Source organism: Macrobrachium rosenbergii, chromosome 51, assembly GCF_040412425.1.
Source record: "Macrobrachium rosenbergii isolate ZJJX-2024 chromosome 51, ASM4041242v1, whole genome shotgun sequence".
Classification (NCBI taxonomy): domain Eukaryota; kingdom Metazoa; phylum Arthropoda; class Malacostraca; order Decapoda; family Palaemonidae; genus Macrobrachium; species Macrobrachium rosenbergii.
In genome coordinates, this window is record NC_089791.1 from 45,792,278 (window position 1) to 45,818,615 (window position 26,338).

Genomic DNA, 26,338 nt, shown 5'->3' on the forward strand with positions numbered 1-26,338 from the left:
TTACAGTTTTCATCTAAATCAGAACTGGGACAAGGAAATAGAACTGAGACCAAGTGCATCCCCATTTCGGAACCAATAAGACCGTATTTGTAGTGGTGGAACGTCCCGTCAAGCTCAGGAGGTCCCTTCTCTATATTAGAGGAACCCAGACCTAGTGTTGTTATCCGACGCGTCGGACTCAGTATGGGAGCAACACGAGGGAAATAAAAGTCTCGGGCTCCTGGACCAGAGAGCAGGAGGATTTAAACATCAATTAGAAGGAATTAACTGCAATCCTTCTAGCTCTCAGGAGTTCGAACACAGTGGGGAACAAAGAGGTGCAGGTCAACACCGACAACACGGCAGCGTTGGCCTACATCAGCAAACAAGGGGGCACTCACTCCAGGTCTCTATACGAGACAATAAGAGAATCTCTTCTTTGGGCAAAGGAGGAGAATGTCAAACTAGTAACCCACTTTATCCAAGGGGAGAAAAAATGTGAGGGCGGACATTCTGAGCAGGAAAAAAGTCCTCAAAAAGAATGAACGCTACATCAGGACTTTGGGGACGTCCTTGCATAGATCATCTTCACAGCGCAAACGAAGAGGTTGGACACTTACTGCTCTCCAGTACCAGATCCCGGGGCTATATACATAGACGCGTTCCTGGTGGACTGGTCCAACTTGAACGTGTATGCATTTCCCTATTTCAAGATAATACACAGGGTACTGAAAAAATTTGTGTCACATGAGAGGACCAGAATGACCCTTGTGGCCCCTTACTAAACGACAAGAGATTGGTTCCCAGAAGTACTGGATTGGATGTGGACATTCCCCTACCTCAGATAGATCTACTCAAACAACCCCACTTGAAAGATATTACCAAAACCTACAAGCGCTACTAGTAACTGTTTTCGACTATCGGAAAACTCACAAGAGCCAGAAGTTTTTCGAAGGAGGCAGCTGAGCGCTATCGCAAATCAAGGAGGTTATCCACCATTAAGGTATACCAATCCAAGTGGGAGGTATTTAGAGGATGGTGCAAGGACAACCATGTGTCCTCTTCCAATATTTCTGTAACCCAAATTTGTATATAGAGAACTCACCAGCATGGAACTTAGACGTGGTCCTGAGGTTCCTCATGGGGAGTAGGTTCGATCCCTTGCAGAGGGCATCTTTAAAGGACCTCACCATGAAAACTCTTTTTCTTGGTCAGTTTGGGCACAGCGAAAAGAATTAATGAGATACATGCTCTCAGCAAGAATATAGATTTTATACAAGGCAAGGCAATCTGCTCACTGCAACTAGGCTTCCTTGCAAAAATGAATACTCATCACAACCCCTAGCCCAGAACGTTCGAGATTCCGAACCAACGGACATAACAGGGAGGAGAGAGAGAGTCCTATTCCTGTAAGGGCTCTAAGGCTCTACCTGGATAGGACAAAGGACTTTAGAAGGAATTCAGAAGGGCTTTGGTGCTCAGTCAAAAAGCTCTCTGTATAGATGTCGAAGAATGCTCTGTTTTATTTTATCAGACAGTTGATAAAAGAAGCAAATATGGAATGTAGAGAGATAGACTACAAGATTCTGAAAGTAAGACGCACGAGGTCAGGACAGTAGCAACCTCTGTAGCTCTTAAACAGAACAGGTCCCTGCAGAGTATCTTGGACACGACCTTCTGGAGAAGCAAGTTAGTATTTGCCTCTCACTATCTAAAACAAGTCAAACATTATGCGAAGATTGCTATACGCTGTGCCCGTTTATAGCATCTAATTCAGTAATGGGAGAGGGGAATACTCCTACAATCCCATAAACCAATACCCTTTTCTTACCTTGGAATTGAGAATTTTTATGGTTGTTTGTGAAGACTGGACGCAGTCTTCCGCAATCATTGGGATGAAAGTTCCTTGGTAGAGCCCGAACAAGGGTATTGAGAGGAGGTCTAGTCACAGGTTATACACCGGTTGACAGCCCTGAGATTTTCAGCCCCCTGGGTGGATCGCTGATCTCTTAAGGAATGCAGACATAATGAGGGGAGTTCATTGAAATCAGCTTCCTTAATCCAATCCCATAAAACAATACCCTTTGTTCTTGCCTTGGAATGGTTGAAATTTGATGGTTGTTTGTGAAGATTGAACGTAGTCTTCCACAATCATTGATTTTAGTCAGATGATCATTTTGTTCCTTGGTGACGCCCGGAACAAGGGTATTATAGGTTGTCTGTCACATAGAGGTTGGTACACCGTTGGCAGCTCCTAGAGGTCTTCAGCCCTGAGTGGATCGCTGGACCTCTTAAGGAATACAGACATAATGAGGCGGAGTTTATTGAACTCAGCTTCCTTAATCCAATTCCATAAAACAATACCCGATTTGTTCTTACCTTGGAATGGTTGAAATTTTATGGTTGTTTGATGAAGATTGATACGCAGTCTTCCGCAATCATTGATTTTAGTCAGATGATCATTTTGTTCCTTGGTGGCCCCTGGAACAAGGGTATTATAGGTTGTCTGTCACGAATAGAGGTTGGTACACCCGGTTGGGGCTCCTAGAGGTCTTCAGCCCCTGAGTGGATTGTTGGACGTCTTAAGCTAGCAGACAAAATGAGGGAGTTCAAAAAGTCAGCTTCCTTAATCCAGGTAAGGACCTATACAAGTTGGTTTATTAACCATAAAAGCAGAAATTCCAACGATGTTGGCTGTCTCCTGACCCTCCACCAAAAATTGTCAGTCAGCTATATATATAACTACCAGGTAAGTTAGATGTTTTAAAAATTATATTTTCATAATAAAATAAATTTTGAACATACTTACTACAACAGTTATATATTAAGTACCTCCTCCCCTCTAGAGACTAGAGGCATGGAAGATCTGAGGAATAATTTGGAATGGTTCAGGTACACACTGGGTAGAAGGCGCACAGGTAGTTCCACCTGACCTGATCGGCGATTGCCACGCGAGTTTTGAGAATCTGCGACGTCAAGGGACTTAAAGCTATATATAACTACCAGGTAAGTATGTTTCAAAAATTTATTTTATTATGAAATATCATTTTGTATGGTTTTCAAGATTGACCTTACAGATTCTGCTTTTCCTCCATCCCTAGAGCATGCCGTTTGAGGCCGGTAACACGCCCACATTCTGTTACCTGGTTCTGAACGATGTTCTAAAATTAGCCTCTGATATGATAACTCACAATGCTCTTATCTGGATCTGTTAAGGAAGACCTTGTTTCTGATTAGCAGCCCAGGTGCCAGAATCTCAGTGCTATCTGCTCTCTCTAGAGGTGATGATCACGTTGATTTCCTCCCGTCAGGAGAAGTTCTCCTTTCCCTGATCATGGGTTCCTTGAAAAATGAAGACCCTCAGGACAGTGGTCTCCTGGAAGGTGGTGCTCTTCCACAGACCGGTCCTTATGCCCAGTCTTTTCCTAAAGAGGCTTCGTACAAAGAACTCCCTCAGTGTATGTCAGGTCCTCTCTTTTATCGGGAAAGGTGGAACTCTTTCTTTGAATGCTATAAGACCAGCAAGTTCTGTTTTTCATTAAACTTACCTGTTCAGTACATAGGTTCTGTATTCTCGATCTCGACAGAAAATTTTCATAATATGGATTTTTGCTGAATGTAGTCCAGGTGATACGATGGAAATCCCGCCCTAGTGTTGGGTACCGGATCATCTAAAATCACTCGAAGCTCTGAAATTCTCTACAGTGGCTGTGCGAGTGTCATCCCCCACTCTTAATTATCCTTAACCCATGCTTTTTCCCCCCTTCGCCTGCCTCATTTATTTCTCTGCCTGTTCTCCTGGATCAATCATGCCTCACTGCCTTTTCCCATAATTGATCTAGTATTCCATTATCTCAAAATGTCTTGGTGATTGTGTTTTTGTTATGCTGTGTATTTAGATTTAAGCCTAGACCCTACCGATGTTATTTTATTTTTACGCCAGTATACCTCACATTTTTGATATTGTATAAGATATATTGTGTATTTCTCTTATTGTAAAGTTTATATTTACCTGTCTATGACATTGTACAAAGTTGTGTTTTTGTTCCACCCATACTTACCTGTGATTTGATTCTCTTTGCTTTGCTGAGATATCATATTAAATCTATTTTCATAGCATGTGTTTTTGTTCATGACACCTTTTTGTTTAGACCTTTTTGTTTATTTGTATCTTGATCTTGACATGATTCTCGTTACTATTTCTCTGCGTGACACAGGGATTGGGAACTCAGAAAGGGATTTTTAACACATACAACTTACCTGTTAGTTACATGGAGGAGGTAGTTTAGTCCCCGTCACGGCAAAATTTCAAAGCGTCGGCAGGCCTCAGAATATCGGGTGATCGCCCAGGGCCACTCTGTGAGGTACACAAAGAACTATTCAACATGCTTCAGAATAATTTTGCCGTCCACGCGGCGACATTGTTGTCGAGAAGTTACTCGACTAAATTTCTTGTATGCTGTCCTACATCGAGCTGTTTTTCACTTGGTGAAGTACTCTCTTGTTGGTTTGCAGCTGTCTTCTTGTCACCTATTTAGTCAGGTTTTCTGATAGTGTATGTCAGATTCAGGGTCTTATACCTTTAGGGTATGCAGCAAAGCTTCTGTCAAGACAGAAGTTCCTAGTCAAGAGCTAGTCTTGATCCTCATTCAATTTGTGTAGCTTGTAGGAGGTCAGGAATGTTCATATGAGGAGGAAGTGTGATGAATGTGTCAGTATGACTGAAAAAGATTGGAAGGCTCTATCTAAGCATGTAAGAAGCTTGAAAGATAGAGCCAGGAGAAGCTTTTAGCTAGAAGTTCTTCTTCTCTCTCTCAGAACCAGGAATCTCCATAGCTATGCAGAAACTTTAATTAATATCCCGTGGCACTAATATTCCTATTCCTGACTCTGATATCCCTGAACCCGTTACCTGTCTGAGTATCAAGTCAGATGGACGCCAGATTTAACCCTTCCGCTTGTGAAACCATGGAGGATATTGGCGTTAACTGGCCGAAATCCTTCATGGCGTATGGATTCTTTCAAAATATTGTGAATAATTTAAGTGCAGTGCAAAGTGTTAGTGTGGTGGAGGAGGTGGTTGCTCGGCCTGCTCGTTCTCCTGACCCTCCTCTGTCAAGCTCCCTGCTCCTGGGATAAGACATGCTGAAAGTCAAGGCAGGCGAGTGACGTTCGGTCTGCTCACGAGCAGCCGCCCCCTCAAGTTTCTCTGTTGTTTCCCAGGCTGTTTCAGGCGCCCGTTGGGCGACTCAAGGAAGTTTCTTTCTTCAAGCTCAGTGATTTCCGTCTCACCAAGAAACCAATTTCCAGCGAGTCTAGACCATTGAAGAGGGGCAGGAATCTTTCCAGCCTTCAGCGGTTCAGAAAAGAAGCCATTTCGCTTATCACAGCCTTTCCTGTAGTTTTTGGGAGGTCGGAGAGATTTTCGTCGTCAGAAGATCTTCTCCAGGTGCAAGGCTCATGTGCGCTAGAGAATAAGACTTCCCATTAGGTAAAGCCCGAGCGTTCGGTGTTTCTCCTTTTGGTTTCCATTTTAAGCCTATTCGTGGCTTCTGCGCCTCTTCCTCATCACGATCCTGGCTCTACTGATCATCGTTCCCCAGTTGGATCTCGTCTACTCATGACTTTCTTGACGTGCACAAAAAAGTGGAAGCATTCTTGGCGGGCTCAGAAGGCCTGGTTCTTCTCCAGCAAAGCCTTCTGAAGTGTGTTTGATGCCTCCTCCTTCGTCTGAGCTCTCGGAGCCTTGAGTCTGGATCCTCCTCGATCTGTGTCTCTTGATCCTCCTTTGGTTCAGGCTCAGGATCAGGCTGATACGCGCCTAGTCAGGCTCAGGCGCTCCCTCAAGATTTAAGCGCTCTCTCGGCTCAAGCGCCTCAGGTAGCGCCAGGTGAGGAAGGCTACTCCCGGCTCCTTTTGTAAAGCCAGTTCAGGCTCCTCTTGTGGGCGCAGGCTCCCTCTTGTGGCGCCAGTTCAGGCTCTCCTCTTGTGGCGCCTACTCAGGCTCAGGCTCCTCCTCAAGCTCTTATTCAGGCTCCTCAGGCCTCCTTCACAGGATGTGTGTGTCAAGACGGAAGGTTTCTCTATTTCGTCTGAGGAAGAAGTTGTGGAAAGATTTCCTGTAGTACCCAGACAGACTCCTCTATCCTCTAGGATTACAGAAGCTTCTTGCTTCTTTGTGCCCTTTTCCTGAGGGGATTTTGCACCTTCTCTTCTCATCCCCTCTCTAGGAGTACGCAAGATGATTCAAGCCTCCTTCCTCTTCCTTTATGAAGTTAGTGCTTTCTATTTCAGCTAAGAGGCATTAGAAAATGAACTCCTGGTTGGAAGACAAGCGTGATCAGGGAAAACCACTCTGCTTCCACTCCTTCACTTTCTACTAAGACAGGAAGCTTGCTACAGACACTGGGGAAGTTTTTCTCTCTGGGGAGCTTCTGCCTCCTCTCAGGAGACTTCTCAGTCTCGTTGATTCTATCCGTCGTTCTGCGATGAACTCTGGCTCTGGTTTTCTTCTCTCCTTCAGAGTTGGACCACCTTTTGAAGAACGTTTTCCGCCTTGGAACATCAGTTTATGGACGACTGGACTAATGGCGCTTTGGTAGGAAGGTAAAGTCTTTTGGTCTTTCGAAGGAAGGATGATTTCTCTTCTGGGTGTCCTGCTTAGATAAAGTTCGTGACGGTGCGTCTGGGTTACCTCCATCTTCACGTTAGAGTTCTTAGAGCGACAACTTTGGTGCTCTTTTGTTCCAGTGGAGTTTCTAGGACTCAAAAGATCGGCTCTTCTTTTCGCACCTCTGGATAAGCCCTTTTCCCTCAAGAACTTGTGGCCCAAGTGTAAAATCCCAGAACTCAAGTCCACACAGGACCTTTTGGCAATCCTCTCCGTAAACCAAAAAGCTCCTCAAGGACCTTCTCTGCCAGCGCAAACTCATCCTCTAGTTAATCAAAATATTCCCCTTTGTGGGGCCCCTCACCATTACAGGATCTTAGTTTCGGGGCAAAGCAAGTTGTCTCAGGGCTATCAAACCCTCAATTAAAAAGTGATCTGCATGTCCTCCATGCCACTAGTAGATGCCAGACTTCAGCAGTTCTGGCAAACTTGGGAGGAGATTTTAGGCGGACCAGTGGACCACGTCCGTGCTAAAGGAAGGATATTCTATCCCCTTCCTCAAAGAGGCCCCCTGCAGAACCTTTAGCTTTGACAGCATATTCCAGCAACAGAGAAATGCTCGGTTCTGGTGCGGAATCCACTCCATGCTTTTAAAAGGAGACCTGTCATCGTGGAAGAAGTCAACTCTAGCTTTTACAACCGCCTTTTTCTTGTTCCAAAGGCCTCAGGCGGCTGGAGACCAGTCCTGGACGTGAGTTCTCTCAACCTTTTTCGTGGAAAACCAGTTTCTCGATGGATCTTCGCAATCCGTCAGGCAATTCTCTTCGTCGAGGTTGGATGGTCTCAATAGATCTGCTGGACGCTTACTTTCACATTCCGGTCATCCAGCGTCCAGGAAGTTTCTTGCTTCGTTTTCAGGAAGACAAATCAGTTCAGGACTCTGTGCTTCGGTCTGTCCACAGCCCTCAAGTATTCAAGAAGAGTTATGTCCACTCCTTGCCTTCTCTTCATCTCAGAGGAAAAAGATCTCTCTCTATCTGGGCGATTGGCTCATTCGTTCCCAGTCTCAGTCTCAAGTGCTTGGAGCATTTGAAAAGTAACTCTCGACAACACAGAAGCTAGGACTTCTAATCAATTGGAAGAAGTCTCACCTATCTCCCCTCACAATCAGGATCTATTAGGAGTGAGACTGGAAACAGTTCCTTTTCTGGCTTTCCGTCAGATCAAAGAATCTCTCTGACTGTCTCAAAAAGGGTGGAACTTTCTGGATTTGGATACCTGTTCATGAGGCAGGGATGAGCCTCCTGGGAACTCTGCGTCAATAGAAAAGTTTGTCTCCCTGGGAGACTTCACTTGAGCCCTTCAATTCTACCTCCAGGATGCAATGGAACAGTCCTGAAAAGCTTCAGACTCCTTCTCCTTTTTCAATCTCGGACGTATCAGGAGGATCCAGGTGGTGGTTAGACTCAGAAAATTATTGAAAGGTCTCTCTCTTTTCAGTCGAACCTTCTGACCACGAACTGTTGCAGACTCGTCAGAAGTAGGATGGGGAGCGACGTTGGGGTAAAAGAAATTTCAGGTTTGTGGAATGCGACAGAAAAGAATGGCACATCAACAAGGAAGGAGTTTGAAAGCAATCCACCTGAGTCTCTCGTCCTACCTTTATCAAGGACAAACAGTTCTGGTTCATTCAGACAGCACCACAGCGTTGTCTTATATAAAAGAAACAGGTGGCTCATTCTTACTCCTCAGCGAGGTAGCAAGAGACCTCCTTTTTGTGGATTAAAGCACAAAGATTCTGCTCTAACGAGAATTCATTCATAGCCCTCAACGTGAGAGCAAGACTCCTTGGCAGGAAGCTTCCAGGTTCTGTCCACAGACTGGATTTTGCCGCGAAAAGTGTGCAAGTCGCTGTGGAGACTTTGGGGTCAACCTCTGGTAGGAGCCTGTTGCCAAAAAATCTGAACAGGCTCCCAATCTTCTGCTCTCCTGTCCCGGACCAAGCTAACTTCAGACGGACGCAATGCTCTGAATTGGTCGGTCTGGACCTACGCCTTCCCTGGTTCAAGATGTTGGGTGCGGTGTTGGCTTTCAGCACCACTCCAACACCAGGATGACGTTGATGTAGCCCCTTCTGGCCTTCCAAAGGATTGGTTCCCAGTTCTCAGGATCTCTTGATCGACTTCCGAAAAGCCTTCCAAACAGTAGATTTACTCAGACAGCCCCACTTCAGGAGATTTCTATCTGGAACAGGACCTGTCAGAGTCTAAGAGGCTAACTCATTCAGATTTTTCATAATCTACTCAACAAAGGATTTTCCAAGAACGGCTCAATCCAAAATAGAGCCAGAAGACCATCTTGAAAGGTCTATGAGTCCAAGTGGCAATATGTTTCGTTCATGGGATGATCATGACATTTCCTCTTCCAGAACCTCATGAAATTGGATTGCTATTTTCTTTTGTTCCTCAATAAGAACCTTTCTGTATCCACACTTAAAGGTTATAAGTTCAGCATTTTGAGATGCTCTGTTTTTCGCCTCAGGGTTTGGATATCTCTAAACCAGATATAACGGACCTTATTAAATCCGTTGGTACCTCTAAGAGGTCAGATGCTAAAAAAATTGTTTCATGGAATCTTGATGCTCTAGTCCTGAAGTGGCTTATGTCAGAAATTTGAACCTTTTGTTCTGTTCTTAAGAGATCTTCTGAGAAAACCCTCTTTTTAGTTTTGTTAGCTACAGCTAAGAGAATCAGTGAGATCCACGCCTTGGATAAGAGGTAAGTTCTCTGCTTCAAAAGCAATTTGTTCTTTCAAACTGTTTTTATGGCCAAGAACAGACCCCCTTAGCACCCATTAAGCCTGCTCTTTTGAGATTCAGTCTGTCGGAATTGGTACTAAGGAGCAGGAGGGTTCCAGAGCCCAGTCAGAGCCTTGAAATATTATTTGCGAAGGACTAAAGATAAGACGTCCTTCAGATTCCTTATGGTGTTCGGTCAGGGAACCCTCTTGACTGTCCAAGAATGCCATGTCCCTTTTATTAGAGATCTGATTTCTGAAACTCACTCCAATATTTAAGAATGATTTGAAAATGTGTAAAATGAAGGCTCACAGAGTGAGGAGCTATCTCTACTTCTCTCGCTTATAAAAGGAACCTCTCCCTTCAAGATATTGTGCAAGCAACCTACTGGAGGTGTAAGTCTGTTTTACTTTACATTATCTCTCGCAAATTCAGAACAGTGTTTGACGAGTGCAGCACATTAGGGCCAGTTTTGAATTGTATCTGAGATCGAAATGGGTAAAACCCAGGTAAAGGAGGATTAAATCTTACCTTTTACTTAAAATGTTTTGGGTGTGAAACAGGCCACGGTTTGTCTGTGAGGTTAAGTGTTGGTTAGTTTTACCCACTAATTGGTTTTTTTTTATGGTTATACTTTCTTTGGTGTTGGGATGACCCCTTTGTAGTGATGTTTGTGCGCCACTGAGCAGGGCATCCTCACATCTGAGAATGTCTCTACAGTGGCTGTCTGGGTGACCCCCCCAGCTTAAACAATCTCATATCATTATCCCCCCCGCCCGTTTGCTCTGAGGATTGGGTTACTGAGCAGTAACTGTGGAAATCATGCCTACCTTAGCAGGTGAGGAACTAAGAAATTTTCTACATTAACTAACAACATGTTGTTTCCAGTGACTCTTTTAGCTGTCATTGGCTGGGTTCACTCCTAAAGGTGTCAATCAATATATTTAACTAACATACCTAATTTTTATGTTGTTAAAAGATACATTTTATTCTAAAAATAATGTTTAACATACTTACCTATTATTACATTTCACAACACCCTCCTTTATTCCGCAGGGACAGGTGTAAATTATTCTCTTTGCATGTTGGAATAGTTCTAGTAAATCGACAGAGGCAGGCATGAGTTTTGATCACCGATATTCGGACTGGCGCTTTATCACCTTTTTGTTTATTTTGTGATCGTCAGTCTAAAGCTATATGTTCTCCTTACTAAGTATGTGTTAAACATTATTTAGGAATCAAAATGTCATTTTGACAAAAGGAAAAATCTATTTCTGAGGAGACCCTGTGTCACGTGACCCTCAGTATCTGGTTTCCCCCTGCTTTGGCATGCAAGCCTGAGGAGTAGTGCTAGACTGAAATGAGTTCAGATGGCGCTGGGGTCGCCGCTTAGGCGAGCAGTGAAGTTTAGGAGCTGGTACAGCTCTCCGCTCTTCCAGGATTTTGCCATTGGGATGTCTTTTGAGTGTGGTTCTGTAGTTTTATTCTTCTCACCCTTATCCATACCGGCCTTGGTATAGGCGCTCAATCTGGGGGTAAGTAACCCCAGCATTCCTGATAACTTTTTTTCTCAGGTATATTTAACAATGGCCTTATACCTAGAAATTTGTGCAGAAAGAAAATTTCACCAGGTGACACAGGGCCTCCCTCAGAAATAGATTTTTCCTTTGTCAAAATCCCTTTTATATCACTACAGGGCCACCATTATGCAAGACCCTCAGCTCAGTGTTGTGCAACAAATTGCTTGGTTTGTTTTTTGCCATTGGGTACAGCCCATACCACCTGCCATGAGCATATTCCTTACAGAAAACAAGGAAAATTTGGTTGGTCACCAGATAAGTACAAAATTTGTAGTATGCTCCTGGCTGCAAGTTTTAAGGACAAAGCAGCTCATTTCAAGCTGTGTCAATGGGTCCTAGGGTTCAGTAGGGGTAAGGAAGTGGGAGATCATATCTTCCCAGCAGAACTCTGTCATCAGATATTTAACCCTTTTTCAGAACAAGACCTATGTTTGGGCCAAAACCCAGTCACATTAGTCTCCAGTACCTCCCAGGTTAACCCCGCGGAGGAAGTAGAGGAATCTCTACATGGGGGTGACATTCCTACTAATGGACTTGAAGTGGACATTGCCATTGAAATGGCCCTGCTGAACCCTGAAGGATCAGGGATACAAATTTCAGCCAACCATGCAGCTATCAGATGCTGAAGAGGATCTTTCCTCCAAAAGGGATACTAGGATCCACCTAACCCCAACTGAAGTGACTACATTTTTGGAGGGGTATAGTAACTCTCCCAGGACTTCTGCCCCCTGGTTAACAGGCAGTTATAGTTCAGTTGTTGAAGCTCAGTAAGATTGCGCAAGCTCTCCCAAAAGGGATACACAGTTTGTGACATTTGATCAATTCCGTAAGGAAATAATGAGTAACATCAAAGATGCCCTTGCCACAGAACGGCAGTATATAAGGGACATGACACATGATTCCGAAAAGGAAATTAGATCAGCCCTGTACACCCCAAAGTGTAAAAGTTCTGCATCCTGTGAACGAAAAGTGAGAGTGGATACAAATTCTGCCCAAACAAGGTCTAATACTAGAATTCAGCCTGGAAACACCAAAATGGCCAGTTTGGACTACAAAACTTCAGATCAAAACATAATAGGGCCTCCAATACTCACCCCTGATGATACTAATAATCCTTGGCAAGATGCCTCAATGTGCATTTTCTCTCCCAATGGTAAGTATCTACTTAATGAGAGAAAAACTGTGATCGAAGTTGTACATGTAGAATTTAGAGACAGGGCAGCACTCCCTAATACAGAATAGTGCCTGATACCACCTTCAGCAGACAGTAGCAACCACTAAAAGAAACAGTTCTCCTACTTATGCCTATAGCATTAAAAGCCATAGAAGACACCCTTTACCAGGACAATGGAAAATGGATCTCTACTTTTATTTTGAATAAGACCCAGTTTGCTCACCAAGTAGCCCCAGCCTTCTGTCCCTTCATTTTCAAAATCATTAATCTTGTGAAGGCCGATTTTCAGAACTTTGTAGTGACTAGAAAACGAGAGACAATGGCAGTATTAAAGCCGTTTGCCACTGTCATCCCAGCCTCAAATAATTCCACCAAGGAATGGGCAACACTTCAACTCCCTTTTGAAAGGAAAAAGCTCCTTCTAGATATAGCTACTCAATAGTTTGGGACCCCTTTGGGAAGAATCTCAGAGGAGACAGCCTCAGCAGAATTTCTTTCTAGGATCTGCCTCCTTAGTATTATAATCTCTACCACCTTGCTGGAAGTTGCCACCAAATGGCTTCCAGAAGATTCCAGAACACTTTTTGCTGTTATGGCCAAAAGTCTTATGAGAACCCTATGAGAAGCACTCTATGACTTTCTAGAATGGAGCACAAAAGCGTGAATGGAAACATTGGAAGGCTCCAAGTCACTCCCCAATGTGACTTCATTGTTACACTCTAACCCCTTTTGTAAGGACCTGTTTGTGGAGTCTGTTGTGGCTTAACTTAACAAGCATCCCGCCAACAGAATTGTACAGTGTATGGTCTCTTGGGAAAAGGGGAATTCAGGAACAAAAAAATCTGAAACTTCCCTTTACCCAACCCAAAAAAGGCTCATTATGATAAAAAATCATGTAAGCCTTCAGTCACCTCCAAAAGTTTTCCTCAAAAACAAATAGGTGGTCAGAAGAGACAGCTCCCTACAAAGGGACAACAACAACAGCAAAGACATCCTTTTTGCAAGGTCCAAAGACCCTCTTATAGGGGAAAAGGAAAAGCGACACCTGTAATACCTATCAAGGGCAGAGGTAGAGAAAGAGGTGGATACCAATAGGAAATGTATGGCCAAGAGTCAGCTTCGATGACACCACAGGCGATGGAAGTCTTCCTTCTTGGGGACACAGCATTATTTTCAATGGACTGGGATGGAAATGGTCTCATCCCCCCACCCCTTTAAAGGGGTTCTTCCAAAAATCAGACCATCTGTGGAAGATTACGTGCAGAAGGCCCTGTTAAAAGGAGCCATAGAGAAACATGCATATGTTTGTCACCAAGCACGTCTCTTTAGTGTCCCCAGAAAGATTCCTTCAAACAGAGTGATCTTCGACCTATCAACATTGAACAAGCACATAGTTTGCCAAAAGTTTCGGATGACTACTGTTGCCCAAGTATGTTCAGTCATTCCAAAAGGGACTTGGACAGCTCCTGTAGATCTGAAAGATGCATAGTGGCATGTCTCTAGTGCCGTTTCCTTCTGCCCCTTCCTAGGGTTCAGGATAGAGAAAGATACAGTACGTACAGGTTCGAAGTCCTGCCCTTTAGGCTGAACATTGCCCCAAGAATTTTTTCAAAATTAGCAATGGTAGTTTTTCGAGAACTCAGACAAGAAGAAATACAACCACTAGCCTACCTAGATGATTGGTTAATCTGGTGGCCTACAAGAAAAGGGTGCTTGAGAAACCTAAGAGCAGTGGTAAACACTCCAGTGAAAAGGTTTTCTAATAAATTGGAAAAAATCCCGCCTCACACCCAGCAGATGTTTTTAGTGTCTGGGACTGTGTTGGGATACTCTTAACAGCCAGTTGTCTCTCCCCATCAATACCCAAAACAGAATAAGGAAAGACCTCAAAACATTCCTTGCACAGCCCAGAGTTTCCAGACGGCGATTAGAACGTTCAGTGGGCCTGCTGCAGTTCACATCAGTAATAGATCCAATACTCAGATTGCAACTAAAATATGTAAACAAATTCTGGCTATCACATGCAAGAAAAAAGATGTGAGACGGACCTCATCAAAAGAATAAAAAAGTTGGAGAGATACTTTGGCCTTAAACCCAGAAGGAGTCTCTGGCAAAACAGGTCACCCTGACTCCTCCATCTGTATGAGTGAAAATACATACAGATACCTCGTTGATAGGTTGGGGAGGACATTGGGAGGATCATCAGGTGGCAGGGAGTTGGTCAGCAGCTTACTCTGAGGAATTGTCATATCAATTCCCTGGAGCTGAGGGGCTGTCTTTTTGCCTCAAAAAACTCGCCTCCAAAAGAGAGACACATTTTGTTGGTTCTAGACAACATGACTGCATTGTCCTGCATCGAGAGGTTGGGATCACGTTCACCTCCTCTCAATATGGTAATGCTAGCCATCCTTCGGATGGCGCAAGCAAGGAAGTGGCACTTGTCTGCAGTTTGCCTCATAGGGTCTCTCAGTGTAATAGCTGACTCTTTATCAAGGAAACTACAACCTCAACAGAGTGGATGTTGGACAACCACTCTTTTCAAATAATACCCAACATGCTTCCACAACTGGAAGTGGACCTGTTTACCACATACAAGAATCATAAACTTCCAGTGTATGTGTCTCCGAACTTGGACAATCAAGCAACAGTAAGAGATGCCTTCCTACAAGACTGGAACAAGTGGAAGAGAGTATACAATACCTTTTTCCTCCATTGTCCCAGATTTCGAAGGTTTTGAGCAAGCTTGTATCCTTGAAAGGAACAGCTTACTTAATAGCCCCAAATTGGCCAAACAGGCATTAATTCCTATTACTCCAACGGCGAGTGAATAGATAAATTCCACTACCGTCCGCTGTTCTATCTCAGACAGTAGGAGGGAAAGTTGTCTACGCTTCCTCCTTTCTGAGCTGAGACCTTCACATGTGGATTTTCGTAACATTGTTTACATTGCTAGGTACCTAGTGCAAAAACTATGGACATCATCTATCCAACAATACCAGTCCATATGGAAGATATGGTTAGATTATGTCCATGCTGAGAGCCCAGTTGAGATCTCTATGGAAACACTTAAATTTTCTCATATACCTTTTTGAAGACAACACCTTGCTATTACAACAATCATGGCACACACAGCAGCATTAACGGAACCCTTGTTTTATGGATTCGGGATTGACTGTAGTATAGAAATTGTCACCTCCCTTCTCTGGTCTTTTGCACTACAAAGACCTGCCCCCGAAAGGCTTCCAATTACTTGGTCCTTGAATAAGGTGTGTAGACTTATGTCAACCCATCAGTTCAGAGGATCCAATACAACCACACCTTACATGCTGCAAAAGGCGATCTTTTTGATTGCTCTAGCATCAGGAGTTCGTATTAGTGAACTGGGCTCTCTTAGACATGGATGATACATCACTCAAACAGCTGACCAGTTTTTATTGTCCCTTGGCCTATCATTCCTGGCCAAGAATGAGAATCCTTTAAGAAGGAAATCTGTTGTGATAAGAAAACTCAGTTTAGCACAAAAGACATTATGCCTAGTTCAAGCATTTAAGGTTTGCCTAGAGGTCACGGCAAACATTCCAGAGGATCCGATTTTCCTACACCCCAGCATAAACAAAGCACTCCCTCTCTACAAGGGCTGAGAATAATTTTAATGTCCCTTATTAAAAAGGCAAATCCACACTCCTTTCCTAGGTCACAACATATTAGGAAAGTAAGTACGACATCAGAAATGTCTCTTTCGAAGAAGTCTCCAAATGTACAGGGTGGTCATCAGAGACAGTATTATTAAAACATTATTTCCACAAGCTCGAAGAAATTCGACTACACTCTGTATCAGTAGGTGGTATGGTTAGTCCTGACCTCATAGGCGCTGCAGCGGAAAACCAGGGGTCTTCCTGATGGGTGGGTATGCCAACAGTTACTATCGCTGGGGGAATGTGTAACAATACTGCAACCAAACCCAGCATGCTTAGGTAAGTCACTGTGGAACCACATCTTAAAACATAAGATCGTGTTTAATTTCTTGTTCTTTGTTACCAAAACCTAAGGGGTATTTGGAATAAAGAATTGGGCTTGAAACTTGTGGCTTGACCTGGGACCAAAAATGTTTTTTCTTTGGCAGTGTTGGGATTAAAAATTGAGAGCTTAAACCTTTTCGTCACCTGTCAATTTTTTTGTAAAGCTTCTTGAGGACAAAACATGCGACTACACTATCAAAAAACAGGTTTTAACATAGGAAAAACCTGTTTTTGGTACGTCAAAACCTATTTTTGGTAGTCGCTGTTGAGTCCTCAAATCCCTCCCACTTCCCTGACAAAAAGGCATGGGATTTGGGTGAGGGTCATCCTGCATTGACAAACAGACAGTACAGTAATGGTTTCTTGGTCTCCATGCCGGTGTGGTTGTTGACAATATGGCAGACTGCGCATGTGCAGTAGTCACTTCTAGCTGGAAACAACCTGGGTACAGCTTCACTGAAGATGAGGGAAGTGTCCTCTTATCTTGGAGTCCATTGCACACGCCATCACGTGTTGTAGTGTTTATTATTAGGACACAATACCTGGCCACAAGACCAACTAAAGGAGAATTCTTTGATATTAGTTTGGTCACCATGGAGCTCTAGTAGACCCATGGAAGATAACTTCTTGAGGACTCAACAGTGTCTACCAAAATTAGGTTTTTCCTACATCAAACTTTTTTTTTTTATCAGCAGCAATGAGCTTTGAAGTTAGGATGCCATAGAAATTCAAGTCATCCAACTATCCTAGTTCCTTCTCAAACTCAAGGACTTCCGAGGGGTCATTATCTCTTTGTACTCCACCAGGGGCATGTAGAGAGGAGTCATCGCTACCTCCTTGCTCAGCGCATAGGTGATCTTCAGGTTGTGCACATGTAAACAAGAGGTTCAGCATCTGGGTAACATGATGACCCACACAGGCATGATCATCCAGGCACTCAGGCTGTTTCTAGTTCATCCAGAACTTTTGATGTGTGTGTGCACAATAGGGTGCATGAATGTACAGCCAGCTTACTAGGCTAGTGGAAAACCATGTTACCAGATATTATTCTGGGAGATTGATTAGTTGAATCAATTTTCAGTTAATCATATAAATTTTTCTCATTTTTTTTTTTTTGCAAATGCTATTTGTTGCCTCAGTACTGTTTTGTATTGGTTTTTATTTTAATACTTTACACTGGTCTTTTGTGAGCAGTCAGTGAAAGGAAATTGTCAGTCAGTCAGCTATGAAAACCTCTGTGATGAAATTTACAGTGTGGTTTGTACATCATTATTCTCCATGATGCCTTTATGATTACTCTTAATAGGCCAGCATTTCTAGGAAGCCTAGACACTTAACACAGGCAGCCCCAGGTTACGACATTCCAACTTTACGGGGCTTGGCTCACGGTGCTGTAAGCAGTTTTATGGCACTGTACCCTGGTTTTACAGTGCCATAAGCACCATTTATTCCCATTATTATTATGCTACGGTTTACTGCATTTTTTGGGTTACGGCGTGCCCTTGGGAATGGAACCCCCGCTGTGAACTGGGGACTGCCTTTACATCCCACATTTTGAGATAAGAGGGAATATTTTAGCGGTGATTTGTTTCCGATAGAAAACACTCGTGTTACCATTCCTAAAGGCCTTTCAGACATATGAAGTATCGTCTGTATTTCTATTTACAATTAATAAAAAATTATTTGTAAGTACGGTAGAAACTTTTAGTTGACGTGTTTTTAGTATACAATTTCAGAACTAGAAACCATGATTTCATTGAGTATCCCATATATATCATTAAAGAAATAATTGAAGGATATGTTGCATTTGTATATAAGATAGTATAAATTAAACCCCTATAACTGAGGTCATTTACTTACGGTGGAGGTTACCAAATAAACTAATTAGACAATTAACATTTTATTGTGTCCTCAAGATACAAATGAACTCTCGTGAGGAGTGAAGGCGTCGCATGGAAGAAACCGTTACGCAGGGAGGTTAGAAGAACACGTCACCTGAAAGTTTAGCTACGAAGCCATGCCGTGGTCGGTACATTTGAGTGCTCTGGCTGGTACATTATTTTATAAACAACCACATAGACAGCAGTTGCAGCAGTGACATCTTCAAGCCACATATATTAGGAGTTGCAGCCATGAAAACATCAACATTATGATTTACCTGGGAACTGCAGTGGTGTTGATATCAACAACCTTGGAAACCTTGCTTTGTTTCTTTAACGAGTAATGTGTGAGTCACATATAAAATAAAATTCGTAAATGATAATCTTTGTAGTTGAGATGTCAGCAACCACTGCGCACACTTGAATGGCAATAATCATTGTATCAGTATCCATGAACTTTAAATAGAATCTTTTATTAAATTCATAATCATTTCTATAATAACACTTACTATCTTCACTGACCAACAAATAACTTGGTATTCTATTGCATTTCAAAACAAAATAGTGAAAAGTTCATGGAACTGACAAGTTTTATATATATATTTATACTGTCTACTTGTGTTATGTATGTGATAACTTGAGGTTCAAGTGTGAAGTGCAGCGAATAATGAGGTATTACCATGTGCTTGGAAGACAAAGAGTTTTAAAATTACGATACTTTGCACATGTAAAACAAAAACATTTATAAAAGAAAACAACAATTATCACTTATGTAAATGTTTGTAAGCCATACATATGAGACACAACTGGAAGTTTCTGTACACATCTGTAGGCCTAATCACTGTTTAAATGGATTACAAACTCAAAAACAGAAACAGAACACTCAAATACCGAGGCAACATTGACAAACAAGAGAAGCTGGGACAAGAAAAGCCATGCCGGATATGGAACAACAGGACATACATCTCCATTAAGAATACTGGATAAAAAAAAAAGAAACTGTAAAAAGAATGTATAGTTAAAGGGCAAAAGTCAATGAAACCTATTTTCATTTTCTTCTTCAGCTGAATGGAGACGAGTTTCGTGTACGTACTGTACTATGTTCCTTGTATCCAACTCGGCAAAAAGAGTTAAAGGAGATAATATACCATAGAGCACCGCCTGGGGTTTTAAACTACTGTACTCAAGTCAAGGCAAATTTGATGGCAGAATCTTTGTTTCATAATTCAATGGGTATCTCTAAATGCAGTTCAGTGTTCATATTTAAGCACAAAATTACATTAGTGATATGTATACTGACTATGTATGTATGCCTCTGTGTTTTATTGTTAACTAGATGGTTCATATTTTAAAATGGAAAAGTAACGCTTTCTTTTTAAATCCCAAAACATAGTGCTCAATTGGTTCTGCCATTTTCTTAAATCTCCATTTAAACTTACATATGACGTGACCAAATTATGAATGAATATCATAATCTTATTGCACAGAAGCAGGTTAAGAGGGCTAACAATGCATGTTCACTTGCAAAGTACACTTCTTTTTCCAAGGAAAACTTACAATATATATTTTGAAAGCTTATTGTTCATTATTTTTTTTTAACATCCGGAATGAGGACTGAGAAAGGTAATGAGCTTATGGAAACATGTATTAGTTACTATAAGCAATTCAAAATGCATATTCCATCACAAAAGCAGTAGTGATCTATCTACATGACAGCATATTAACCAGGTTCAACATTTCATTGATATGCAGTAGTGTGAAAAGGGATGTTTGCTGATATGTAATTCCAACTTTTTTTTTATTTCTCTTTCCAGTACAGAAGAATAATAGCAGCATATGATGGTGGCCTATGTAACTATGCCTCTACAATACTGTAATGTCTGCAGTTTACAAAATTTTGCAGAAGGTAAGAATATGTTCTCACAAATAATTCAGTGTAGTAATAGACAATAATCTATGAGGGTAAAAACTAATTCTATACAGTATTACAAAACAAATTTCTGACATTTCCACTGAATTTTTATCTGCCAAAGATATGTTACAACAACCAGAGAGGTATGTGTTGAATTTCAGAGATAAGGTAGTTCTTTTTGGTGAGATTTATTTGCTTGCTGTTAAAATATTTTCAGCTAGATTGGTTTGATAAGTCCTTCAGTCATTCTTCCTTACTTTTAAGCACAGCCTGTGTTTTATATCTTCTAGTTTTTATGGTTTTTATTACAGTATTATCCTTTTCCATACCAAAGCAACATGGCATTGACAGTGGCAAAATTATGCACACTGAGCAGCAATGAAAAAATGGCAGCCTGTATACTCACAAAGGCATTCTTTAAACATTCTTAATCTTGATTGAAGTCAAATGTAAACAAAGTTGATTTATGAATATTATAAATTTTGTTTCTGGGTATATCTGACATTCCATCCAAAAATTTCCTCATTCTGAGACAGCCTTTGTTTCTCACATATAAAATCATGTTTCACAATAGTGCAGAAATAACTAGACAAATAACAGAAAACCAACTAATTGTGCATGTAATCCCTAGATATCAATCAAATACTGCACATACTATGAGAAACAGAATTATTAAATATACAAGGAACACTGTTAGCCCTCTGAACTTGCTCTGATTACTTTACAGTGTACCGACAAGCGTCACCTCAGGCAGCGCTGGTCAGATAACAGCATGACGTTCAGGTCACTGTTCTCCTGTTACAGGTCAAAGGGTCAGGTGCATACATTAATCATGTTCTCACTGATATATTACAGTTTAGTTCCACCTTCCTCCATTATAAAGTTGCTTTGATTTAAATGGTTGGAAGTTAGAAAGTATTTTCATTTTTAACGATTTCTTTTTTCTCTTCTGAATCAGCATGGAAATATCACTAGTACATGAATTGTGTCTACATAAAATACTTTTAAATTGACATATTTTACCTATATCAAAAATATATTAAATGGATATCTAGACTAATGTCTGTTTGCACCCGACCTCATTTGACCCGAAATGACAGGTCATCAGCTTCCCCTCACTAATGACCCCAGGGCGAAAGGTCTCCCCTCAATTTTTGTGTAATTAGTGCTTTTTTTTCTTTTGTTTTTACAGAAGTTTCAAGTTTTCCGGTGCATTACCTACAAGTGAAAACAGTGTGTGAATTTTAGTAAACAGTTTTTATCTTTAAATTTGTTAAAAGAACCAATATATTTTCAAAAGAGAATTTTGCTGAGAAGAAATACAATTAACGGGTAATTATATAAATATGATATTGTACAGCAGTACAGTCATGCATTACTATACACTCTGGTATATCATGGAGCATGTCAGTAAGAAAGTTGACAATTTTAAAATACGTGTCAGAAACTTAGGTCTCCCGAAGACCATTTATTCACACAGAGAACAAAGTTTTATAGTTATTAAGTAGTTTTATAGTTATTAAGTATCATGCTGTCCCCATTATCAGATGGCTCAGTAAAATTTTTAATGGCTAAGTAATATTTGTGTAATTTGTGACTGCTTCCAAGATTAAAAATAAAAAAATAGAATTTACCAGAGGTAACTGATAAGGACATTCTTATTAATAAGTGATTAACCATTTTTGATTAATCACTATAATTGTAGTAAAGAACAGTACGGGTAACACCGAAATCAGAAAAAGTTGGAGATGCCTTCTACTGATGGTAGCAGCAGGACGCGACCTTTGCTGGTGCGGGGTGCTGGTTGGTCCACAGTCAGGGAGACCTCTCGCCCTATTTCAACTTGGCCCTTAACTGATAAATTACCTAATATCGCCCATTATGAAGTGAATTACAATGCTGGGATCCTCTCATTATACAAGGTAGCATTTTATTTCCCTAAACAAATAAATTCTGAAGTTTGGTACCATGTAATAATTGCATGGAAGATACTCTAAACATTCCTTGGTTTCTACATCTTCCTAACTTCCTATACAAGATTATAACTGATTGCCAACTTCAGAAATTGAAACCCGACCATAAGACAAAGTTTCTCGCTAAAAAGTGGAGAGACAATAGCATTCTATGTAATGCTTTACTTTTATTTCTGTATAGCAAAATTTTCTCCACTACTAATCAATGTATATAACTACTTTGGGGTCTTTTTCATATTATGCGGCTGATAGAGAAGAAATCCACATAAAAAAGTGAGAAAAAGAAACCCACTGGGAAATTTCTTTTACAAGAACAACTAAAACATCATGAGGATAAGGGGAAACTTACAGCGCACACAAGCCCATAGTTGATCTACAACTGAGAACCTTAGCAATTGTTTAATCATCTACACCTGCAAGACTATATCACCTGACAGCCAAAACCAAAAAATCTGTGGCTGCATTTTTCTTTTTTTTTTTGCAGAGAATATACCTTGGAAACAAAATAGCAGGTGAATAATAATCTCTCTCTGACAGGCAAATAATCATAGCAAACATGTGAGGTTTCCATCTGAACATCACATATTATATTACTTGGAAGCGGATACAAACAGGGTAGTTGATAAAATGTGCTTAGCATCCTAAATAATATGTCTTCAATCCAAAATCAAAGCCCCATCTACTATACTCAAAGCTCTGAGAAGCACTGCTGAATATGCTCTTCAAAATGAGGGTCTTTATATAACTTATATGGCCATATGGGCTTCTTGAACAACTGGAACTCTAGTTCTCCATGTCTTTGACTAATCAATCACCCCCATTGTTAATGAGAAAGTAGACTTAATTTGAATGTAAGATAACTGTAAGATAACTGCTTCCATAGAACTGGAAGGTTTTCAGGACATATTGTCTTGCTACCTTTGAAGATGTGAATTAAATCTTACAGCACTTCAGTACCAACTCTTTCCCTTTGTACTCCGCAAAAAATCAGATAATGATGCTTGAACACTATGCCAAGATGGAAGTTCTTAAGTAATTTAATACATGACATCTAAACAGATGATCTCCTGCAGTCTTGTGGCACTATAGGGAGTATATTTCTTATATATATATTAGATCACCAGGATCATTATAGCTTTTCTTAGAAATTACAGCATTCAAGCTCAATTATTTGCCCTTTTCACAAAAGGATAAGCAATCCCATTAACACTGAGAAAAAAATAATTATGAATAATTATGACTCTAAACACAACTACATTTATCTGCAATTCACAACAGATAGATAAAAAAGCATATACTGTATCATATTACTATGGAAGAATAATGGCATTCAGCTGACTGAATTTACACTTCAGATTTCTCTTGACTACTTACTACAGATACATCAACTATATTCAACAGTTACTGTAGATTAGATAAACATATCTGTTGTCTTAGGATGATGAAATAAAGATAACAGGGAAAAAAGATAGGACTTTTTCCACACACCATGAGTAATCAATGTAGTGAAAAAATAAAGAGGCAAAGTCCATTACTCTTCCCAGACATGCAGTTCTCCAGCAACCGGGCTATTGACCAGTAGAAACTCTGACAACAAGTACAAGTCATAAGATCAGAAAAACAATACCGTACAGTAATTTACATGTACAATGAGTGACTAAGAGCAATTAAATATCCATATGGAATAACACCACCTTGATTCTTAAATAACCTTAAATAGTCTCTAGCTGAAATTATGGACTCCAGTTTACATCTACAACAGTACATGTACAGCACATCATAATTCATTATTTACATATCTTTTAAAAATTACTGAACATGATTTAAATCTAGTAAACTTTTCTCAACTGTTATAAATATGATACCAAATTTTGGCTAGGAGTAAATGATGTCACTTCATGCAAAAAAAAAGTAAGAAAATATGACCAAGGCAACTCATCTGTAGGGCCCTTTCAGACTACTAGTAAGGAGCTCATTTTCCATTGCATGATCTGAAACTCAGAGAATACAACTTACTGAAACTTAAAATCAATGAGATAGATATACATCAAACAACTTCCTTATTTAACATTTTGACCACAAATCTAGCTTTGATTATAACTAAAGTGGTTCTATAGGACATCAAAATATCTCCTGGATATTGCAGTTACACTTATGCACTAAAATTCAATAAAGCTAATATCCATTTTGGAAAATTCATTAGAAAAAGATAGAATCTCTAATGTTGAAGGCCCAAATCCAATTTCTTACACCTATGCATCCAATTTATAGTAGGGCATAAGTGAGGAAAAGACCCTCAGCAATAAAATGTTCTTATTTTACATTCATCAACATCATCACTGTAAAACAATCCCGAGGGATCCATAATGAAAAAGTACTAAAAGAACCCAGTAAATAATGAACTGCCACATATAAGCTGTAACAACACCCTACTGCAGCATAAATTACTAGTATATCTCATCACAGCTGAGGTCTCATGACCCTAATACTGTAGTATATATTATTATATAGACATCTCAAAAAATACCATTCAGAACTTATAGCATTAATGAAATTAACCAACAACAACAAAAAGAACAATAATTCATGTACATGAAAGAACATGAGACAAAACTTTAGGTGTTTAAGCATGTAATCTATTAACCAATACTGCCTGTACATAGGCATTTAAGTTTCCACCAATGAACAGTTGGCTTAATGGTTTCTATGAATGTATAATTTCTATTTCTAAAAGAAGGGGAAAATGTTATAAAAATTAAAAACTGATCTGTCTTATTAACTAGAAACAAAAAAAAAAAAAATCTCAACAAATGGCAATGCAGTAGTTCCTAATTCAACAATTCTTAGTAATATATTGTTTATGAACAATAATTCCTAATTTCTTTAAACTCAGATAGTTGAAATCAGAAATAAAATACCAAGACTACAGTGTCTAAAAATCACTATGTGAAGTATAAATCTATTAGCTGAGAAATATTGACTATTAAGATTTTTCTTAGATACATTGAACCATCTGTATTTGTAGAAATGCAACGGCATACATCTAATTGCCAATTGCCATAAAGTTATATTTACAGACAAAATAAAAAACTTGGCATTCCACTTATCAGTAAATCACCCATATCCATCACTGATTCATTGATTGCGTACTTTCATAAAGGGTGTCCTTGTTTTCAGAAAATTTATGTAACAATATATTTGTAACTTAAATTCTGTTAAGAACATGAACTTTTACAATCCATTTAAAAGTGTTAGAAAATTTTTCTTGTCCACTTGTAGGGAGCTTTCAGTTAGTCCTAACTCTTAAAATTCTTTTAACATCCATTCTAAACAAGATCACACACAGGAGTCTTGGATTAGAACTCGTCCATCACAGATGAGAACGAATTTTGACTTTTCCAAAGGGTAACTTGAAGAACAGAATGTTATTTTCAATGCATTTTGTTTCACAAACTGCATATCTTCTTAATTTATCATGGACTATCATTTACTGTCCTTTACCAATCATATTCCCAAAGTATACTCTAAAATCTCTATTGTACTTCATAAGAGCCCTAGTCTCTTGACATTCCAAATGCCTCGTCAGAAACAAAACAATTAAAACACTTGTTCTTACTAACATAGGAGAGTTGTTTCCTGACAGACTGCACCTTCTGGTTTATATATATATATTTATATATATATACTGCATTTATATATACTTGAGAAATCACACAGTATGTACACACAGTAAGGAGGAAATATATTAAACAGAGATACTATTTGGCAGGTCTCAACAAAATAAAAGGTCCAATCCACATTTCCTCATAGCATGTACTCATCCTTCCACATCTAGTAATAAAATGAAAACAAACTAAGTAAATCATATAAAAATGAGAAAAGAAAAACATTTCTCGTGACACTTGACTTGTCTTCTAACTCCCTCCTAATCACAATAATGATCAATAGGACATGTAGTATGAAATTATAAATAAGGAAAACACTGTTTCCACATTAACGACTTCAATTTTCTTCCACGCGCCACCACTAAAGTAGGAGACGCAACTATCACGAATGGAGCTTTAAGGTGTAGCACATGTGTGCCAACACCAAGGAAATTAACATGGTGAGAGAGGGTAGCCCTAGGGATCCAGCCCCTCCACACAACTTAATTTCTGTTTCCTGGAAAAGAAAGTTTGAAAAATATCAGTGCAAATAAAAGTTTCCAACTTTCCATAAATTTCACTTCCAATCTATATAGCACAGTTAAGAAAGGTCAACAATACAGTAATGGCATGAATATTACTGATACAGAAATGTGCTTTTTTTCCAGTCAAATTAATGTAAGTTTTGATCTCATCTTCATGCTTCACTAGCAAACAAATATTCACAAAATTATCAATGTCACTGGGGCACTTCTTAAAACTTATTATGA

At 40.1% G+C, this 26,338-nt stretch overlaps 1 protein-coding gene and 1 long non-coding RNA gene across 14 annotated transcripts in view; one reads left to right on the forward strand and one right to left on the reverse strand.

The window, feature by feature from the left end:
• LOC136833367 (uncharacterized) overlaps positions 1-26,338 on the forward strand; it is a 43,145-nt gene that overhangs the window by 12,565 nt on the left and 4,242 nt on the right. Inside the window, exon 2 of the long non-coding RNA XR_010851448.1 lies at positions 19,854-19,945. This is a non-coding gene — a long non-coding RNA (uncharacterized lncRNA). The remainder of the gene's footprint in view (positions 1-19,853; positions 19,946-26,338) is intronic.
• The window catches only part of LOC136833364 (voltage-dependent calcium channel subunit alpha-2/delta-3-like), a 590,349-nt gene continuing 582,054 nt past the window's right edge, over positions 18,044-26,338 (reverse strand). For all 13 annotated transcript variants that reach the window (XM_067095399.1, XM_067095401.1, XM_067095406.1 and 10 more), the window contains one exon: positions 18,044-26,085. In XM_067095399.1, coding sequence (XP_066951500.1) covers positions 25,972-26,085 — 114 coding nt within the window. In that variant the 3' untranslated portion in view covers positions 18,044-25,971. The remainder of the gene's footprint in view (positions 26,086-26,338) is intronic.